The sequence below is a fragment of the Lynx canadensis genome, chromosome D1, assembly GCF_007474595.2.
Source record: "Lynx canadensis isolate LIC74 chromosome D1, mLynCan4.pri.v2, whole genome shotgun sequence".
In the NCBI taxonomy this organism is placed as follows: domain Eukaryota; kingdom Metazoa; phylum Chordata; class Mammalia; order Carnivora; family Felidae; genus Lynx; species Lynx canadensis.
The window spans coordinates 59,748,120-59,755,380 of record NC_044312.2 but is presented as its reverse complement, the minus strand read 5'-3'; the positions used below and the strand labels follow the sequence as shown (position 1 = coordinate 59,755,380).

General features: G+C 52.3%; 1 protein-coding gene across 1 annotated transcript; it reads right to left on the bottom strand.

The window, feature by feature from the left end:
• Positions 1-522: 522 nt before the first annotated feature.
• Positions 523-6,443, bottom strand: LAMTOR1 (late endosomal/lysosomal adaptor, MAPK and MTOR activator 1). Its single transcript, XM_030331785.2, has 5 exons — positions 6,264-6,443; positions 2,315-2,460; positions 1,987-2,064; positions 1,503-1,629; positions 523-1,153 (listed from the first exon to the last, which is right to left on the bottom strand). Exons 1-5 carry the CDS (start codon positions 6,303-6,305, stop codon positions 1,061-1,063), a joined length of 486 nt encoding a protein of 161 aa, XP_030187645.1. The 5' UTR covers positions 6,306-6,443; the 3' UTR covers positions 523-1,060.
• Between the last annotated feature and the right edge of the window lie 818 nt (positions 6,444-7,261).

Genomic DNA, 7,261 nt, shown 5'->3' with positions numbered 1-7,261 from the left:
GTTTCTCTGGAGATCCCTCAGAGAAGACGACAGGCTGTGATCTTTGAACCCCCAACTTCGATCAGATCAGGGTATTTCTGCTTTGTCTTACATGTTGGGATTCTGCTTGAGATTTCATTTGATAAAGGGAATCTTCTGCTTGAAAACATTGGCTTGCTGGCTCCATATCAAGTATTCTTGGTCTGCCTTTATCCCCCAACCCTGGGCTTGTTGGTAATTCCACTGAATTTGAGGCAGGGCCCCAACAGCGAGAGCTGCCTCAGATTCAAGTCTGTTCAGTTTTGACAGTGTTCCCATCACCAAGAAAGGACAAGCATGGTCTTATCCAATCTGACGTTAGCCCAGGCCAAGTTCTGGCTAAGACCGGGGAACCCTGAACCCTTATCTCCTGGATTCCTCTTAATGCCCCTAGAAGACATCCCCCACCCCCCACCCCACCCCCACCCCCCGCATCCATCTCACTGCTCACAGACCAGAAGTAGTATCAGGGTGGTGGGCAGGACAGACGGGCTGCAGCCAGCACACAGATGAATACACTTCCTTTATCGAGGGTGACAAACCAAAACAAAACCCCAAACATGTAAAAACCCAGGGTGCTAGATATACAAACTCAATTCATTCAGATTCAAGCTCGTCCAGACCCTGGTCACAAACCCTACTGAGGTGCATGTGAGCACCAAGTCAGGGAGAGGGGGGCAGGAGTGAGGCCAAGAGAAAGGATGGGAAGGGGGCCCCCACAGGCCCCCTAAGGATCACTCTCTCACAGTGGTACCTCCACCTTCCCAGTGACAGTGAAGACCTACTACGCCCTAATCTTTTGACCCCCACCCCATCCCTGGCCAGGGCTTTGAACGCCAGTCCCAAATGGTTCTACCCTCCCTTGCTCCATCCTCACTTGCTCAGGCTTCCAGCCTTCCAGCTTCTTCTCCTCCTCCACACTCTTCTCTGTGATTAGTAGCAGGTTAGGGTACTGTATGAGCCGCAGTGAGGCTGGGGGCCAGGAGAGGCAGGGTGGAGACGGGTGAAGAGAGGAGAAGAGCTGTCCCAAGGATCCCTCTCTTCATGGGATCCCAAACTGTACAACCAGCTCCTCTTTTGCATCCACTCGGATCTGAGAAAGTGCACTGTAGGCATAAGCAGCTATCCTGGAGACCTGAGACAGAGGGACCAGGGAGGAGAGGAACAGAGTGAGGCAGTGAGAAGGGAGATCCAAAAAGCCAGGGAGGTGGATTGGGTGGCGAGAGAGGAGGGGATGATGGGGGATAGGAAGCCAAAGAGAAAGGCAGGGATGGGAAAGATGGAAAAGAACAAAGGGGAGAAAGAGAACAAAGGTGGAGAGGAGAAGACACAAAGTAAGAGAGGTGAGAGTGAGCAAGGTACTTGAGCTACCAGGCTCTCTAACTCCACTTCCCTACTGCCTCTGAGATGGAGAGGGCGAACCCTCTGCCACAGCCTGGGCAGTGCAGGAAGGATGCGCAGGGGCGGGCCAAGGGGTGGCTCACCTGCTGTAAGTCGGAGAAGGGGATGGGCTCGCTGGCCAGCACTTGGTGGGGCTGGCTGGTGAGAGATGGCAGCGGTGGCAGCTTCTTCCAGTGGGTCAGGCTGCTGCTCAGCACAGCCAAGCGGGTGCTGGCCAAGAGGGAGGATGGGGTGGGCAGTCAGGCCAGTCTGCTCTGCCCAGTCCAGCCCGGCTCGGGGAAGTCTCACTCCCTCAGGCCAGAGAAGCAGGGTGACGGTGGCCTCTGCTCACCACAAACTCACTCCAGGCCCACCTCCCTTGGCCTCCGCACCCTTGAAGGCCATGGGGCAAACAGGGCCAACATGCACATCTGCTGAGGTACCAGAGAGATTTGTTGTCAGTCTCCTGGGCCACACCCAAACAAGGAGCCTGGACTGGGGCTCGGACTCCAAAGCTGAATAAGGGATCGAGGGGCAGGGAGGGACCCAAGTAGCCTGAGGGAGGGATGCAAGCTGGCCAGGTCTCACCTGTACTGCCTTGCCCGGTCCATGTACTCATGCTGCTCCATGCCCTGGGAGTCCGCAGCAGACACGTCAATGATGTTGCTTTGGGGAGAGGAGGCAGAGGGAACATGACAGGTGCTTTAAGAGGGATACACAGGACTCACTGCCAAGTCCCAATTCCAGACCTATCTGACACCATGTCCCTGCCTCCCCACTGGAGCAAGCCCAGGCCTAGAGGCACCTCTCACCACTGACCTTGTCCCATCCCCCATGTCCTGGGCCCAGTCCCCCTATCCCAGCTTTTAACATGGATGGAGAAAGCTCTGCCCAGGCTTGGTCCTGCAGTGCTCACCTGGCTGTCTTAGCAAGAATGGAGGAGAGCAGGGCCTGCTCATCTGTGCGAGTGGAAGGCAGGCTGTGGTAGTTGGGCTCAGCTCCATTGAGGGCTTTGGTAGGGGGGCTGCTAGGGTCCAGCAGCAGTTTCCGCTCCTCTCGGTCCTGGGAAAGGCCATGGAGGAGAAGTCAGCCCCAGAGCCTTTAGTTAGATTTATTTATTTATTTATTTATTTATTTATTTATTTATTTATTTATTTACTTACTTACTTACTTACTTATTTGAGAGAGAGCACACATGCTAGCAAGGGAGAGGGGCAGAGAGAGAGAGAGAGAGAGAGACAGAGGATCTTAAGCAGGCTCAACACTCAGCACGGAGCCCAATTTGGGGCTGGAGCTGATGTGGGGCTGGATTTCACAACCCTAGGATCATGACTGGAGCCAAAATCAAGAGTCAGACACTCAACCGACAGAGCCACCCAGGCACCCCAACCCTGGAGCCTTTAGTCCAACCTGCCTTTCTTGGGCTCTCCTTTCAGCCCAGCTATGACTTTTAAGCACCAAAAAATATCCCAAGTGCTCAAGTGTATGGAATGTCAGATAAGGCTCAGTCCTGCCTGCCCTTCGGAGCTCAGCTGAGTTGTGGGTCTAGGATGAATTAAAGTAAATCCAAGCAGCCCTAGAGGCCCTGAAAAGATAGACAGAGACACAAAGCATGTACTCAATAACCACTCTGGAGCTTCAGCAAACAGTCTAGCACCTGATGAGAAAGAATACTGGAAGCTGGAAGCCAGAGGAGTAAGGTCTAGAAACTGATGGGAATCAGGATCCCAAGAATGGCCCTCCTGATCCCCCAGACCAGGCCCTTCCCAGAAAGGCTGTCTGCTCCTAGGATGGAGGCCCCGTGAGGCCAGACAATTATATTCCTCATGTAATCTCAGGGCAAGAGTCCCAGCCTCTGGGTCACACAGTCCAATTATGCCCCCTTCCTAGAGGACAGGTCCCTTCTACTCTCAGGTGTTCACTCTTCTCTAATGCTTTCTTTGTATATGACTCCCAGAACCAAACTTGGTGCACCTGGTGAAACCTGACCCAAACAGTGCAGCTGTTCCCTCCCTTGCCAAGTCACCACACTTCTATTCTTGTGGTTTGTTAATTTTCAGTAGTCCTGTTACTGCTAGCTTAAGCCAATAATCACAACCCCCAGAACTAACATGGGGCCAAACCAAGTCTCCCTGGTCCTATTCCAGCCCCTTATTCTAATCTACTGCAGTCTCTCTGAATATGACCCTGCCTTGAGCCTATCAGCTGCAAATCCCTGCTGGCTTTATGTCAGCCACAAATTGGATAAGCAGGCCTGCTGGGTATCTATCCAAGCCATAAAGAGCAAGGGTGCCCAGGACAAAGCCAAAGACAAGGGAGCCCATCCTGCCTAATGCTGACTCACCAATCCTTAGCACCAGACCACCAGTGCTCCACTCCAGGCAGATCTCAGTTCCTACCATAGACCTTCCCACTGTGGGCTCCCAGTTCCCCTGCCCCCAACTCCACAACTCTCCTTACAGAGGGCCACTTCCTCCTGCTCGCCTGCCCCACCCTAGGCAGGCCGAGCCTTTTCACAATACTCTTCCTTCTCAAGTCTAGGTTGCCAAGCGTCTTCAGTTCCCAACAGCATGAGACAAAAGCTGTGGGACTCTGTCCTATCACCTCCCAACTCCTAGACATACCTTCCTCCTCCTCAAAACACAGACTAAGTATTCAAGGGCTAGAAGGACAAAATGCTTGCTAAAGATCAAACTATCTCAAAGGAAAGCTGGCTCCATAATGAACCCTGAATTTGCTTCCTGTGTGCTGTCCTTCTCCCAGCCCTACTTCAGACAGATCTTCCTATAGGACAGGGCAGTCTCCCCTGTCCCCCATGTCTAAGCGGATTCTTCAAGAACAACGATGTTTTCCTGAGACGTAGACTCCCAGAAGAGGCCAGGCTACCCCCAATCAGAGTGAACAAATAACATCACCCCACCCCCAAGGGCAAGTGAAGCATGGAGGAAGTGTTTCACACCAACGTTTGTCCCTGAGTCAGTGTCAACCCAGGAGTCAGGCTTTCACTGTCTACTCCAGCACAGACACATATACATGGTCTGTCCATGAGTAGTCACCTGGTGTATGGGCATAGCTGAAAAGAATATCTTGGCCCAATGGATAAAGCACATGGCTTGGTATCAAGATACGTTGACTACAGCATTACTCAGCTTTGTGTCTTTGGCTAAATATCTTAGCCTCTCTGAACTTTTCCCTTACCTTTAAGTACATAACCTACACCTATACAACAAACGTTTGGCAAACGTCAAATGAGAGAACTATAAAAAGTCTTTGAAAATGTGTCATTTATTTCTTTTTATTGTAACAAAGGAGCAGAGATTAAAGTGGGGGAGGGGCCTGCCCAAGAGCTGAGAAAGGGATTTTGGGATAGCAAATGGCTTGTAGACCTTTGCCACATGAAGGCTCAAATCACCCAGCACTGACTGAGCACCTCTCTGGGGGTTAGAAACAGAAGTGAGAGCCTGTCAAGAAGATGAAAGTTCAGGAGATCAACAAACCCAGCTCTCCCAGCTAGAAGCTGGTATCCTTTCTGAGAAGGCCCTAACCCTTCTTAACTCATTCCCTGCAAGAGTTCGTGTTATCCTTTAGGAGACAATTTTCCACCAGGCCACAGTTTTCCCAGTAGGCAGGAATACTGTCTCCTCTAAGAGGCTGGGGTGAAGTGAGGGATAGTGGACATGATGTATGCCTAAGGTGTAAGGCACAGGAAATAGGAATATGTGTTCATTGGGGGTTTGGAGAATTAATGAGGCCCAGGAGACACCCATGCCTCTCAAACAAAGGGCATTTTCCTAACCTTAAGTTCTTAACCCAAAATAGTTTCATGTGAGTCACTGGGGAAAGACCGACTTCCCAAATACCAATAATATAATCCACTTCTGTGACCATCTCTCCACCAGACTGTGAGCTACTTGCTGAAATCCTTCTGTCGTCTGTGTGTCTAGAATGTGTTGAAACCCAACACATGTTGGACCCAAGCTTAGAGGCAAGAGCTTGAGACTTCATCCTTGGGAAGGTCTCCCCACTCCTAAAAGGAGATCAGGCAGGCAGGTCAGAGATTAAGATGTAGGGAGAAGTGAGAATGCACCAAGGGGAAGAGGAAGAACTTAAAACTGCACAATCTTCCCAGCCTAATCCTTTCTGCAAAGGGATCAGGTCTACAGTCAAATTCCCAGGGCAAGCACCCCTCTAGCTAAAGGAACCCGCAGGCCCCAAGCAAAAACTGCACCGAGGCAGGTCAAACTGAGCTCTCATCCCACCTCTCTAATCCAATACAGCCAAAGTGAAACCCGCTTTGTTGCTTCCCCAAAACGTCTTAATGTCGTGGTCTCTATTAAATTCTTTACTGGTCAACTCAAATGCCACCTACTTCCAGAGGCCTTCTCTGACCCCAAACCGCAGTGACCTTCCTTCTCCAACTCGAGGGACTGAGAAGATACATAGATTCCTGATTCATGTTAGGAAAAGCTAACTCTGAGCCTCAGCTTACCCATCTCTAGAATGGATTCACAAAGCCCGCTCATACAAGCACAGAAAAAGCACAGGAAGCTTGGAAGACAGTGTTTCCCAAGGACCGAGGCTGAGGATTCTGAAGGCTATAAAGGTTTAAAGATAGGATAACATGAAAGGGGTGGGAGCGAGTGGGACAGGGGGCAGCCTGCACACCCCAAAGCGGAGACTGTGTAGAGAAAGCTGGGGCTTTAACAGGGGTAGGAGCCCGGCCGAGCGTCCCCTCCGTAATCTGTCCCCTCCCGGCCTCCGTACTAAGTGAGGCCCACAGTCCCGTTCTTCTGCAGGCTTTTTTCTGGGCCCCACGCCCTAGCCTCTCAACCCTCATTCCCGAGCCTCGCCCGCCGCGGCCGCACCTGGTCCGAGTCCTCGTTCTCGCTGCTGTAGCAGCACCCCATGGCCGGGGTCGGGCCGGGCGCTCAGGCCGCGCCGAGGAGGGACGGCGTCCGTCGGGAGCCCTTCCGGTCACATGACCCGTGGCTGCATCCAGCGAGCAGCCACCAGCCGCCCTGCCTATCCCTTCCCAGAGCCCCGCAGCTACCGCCGCAATCCTGGCTTCCGGCCCCGCCTCCACCGCATGATCATCGCCAACCAATGGGAGGGCTCACCTCGCTTGACAAGACGCGAGGCACGTGATGCGATGAAAGGGAGGGGCAGGTCACATGACTTCAGCGTCTTCTCAGTCTTGGAGCTGGAGTCTTCCGCCGGCTTAAAGAGGCTCTCCTGATGTGTACTGTGTGGTCGCGTGGCTGCCAGGCTACCTTTCAGGGTCAGTGAGCGAACTTATACCAAATGCTCCCGTAAATGCCATGCGAAGGGAGAGTGGGACTCAGGCCCTCCGCTCCTCGAGCACACAGTCTCCGTGTACAAACACTGGACCCAGATGCCCAGCACCAAGTTGGAAGACACATAAAGACTGTAGCCCCCAACGGAGTTCTCAACCTGTACTGGGGATGGGAGACTTACTGGAAGAAGAGCTCTTATTCCTTCACAAGCCAAAGAGGAGCAGAGCTCAATCCTGGAAGAGAGGCCACCTGGCAGTCTTTGCCCTCAGGCATTTCTCTGCAATCTTGCTTGCCTTTTTTACATCAACTCTAGTAATCCTAATTCACAAAGCTGACTATCAGTGCTTTTCTTAGAACCATCCCATATCTTCCCTTGGACCCTGAACACTGGTCATTCAACAAGTCTGTTATTCAACATCTTGCAGCGCCTGATACCTGCCTCCCTTTTCAGCACTGGGGTCGTGGGGGTTAATGGTAATGGTGGTGGTGGTGCAGGGGTTGTAAATATTTATTTGCAGTTTCCTGATTGACCTCCTGGACCTTCCACATGTTGGCACACCGCCTCCCCA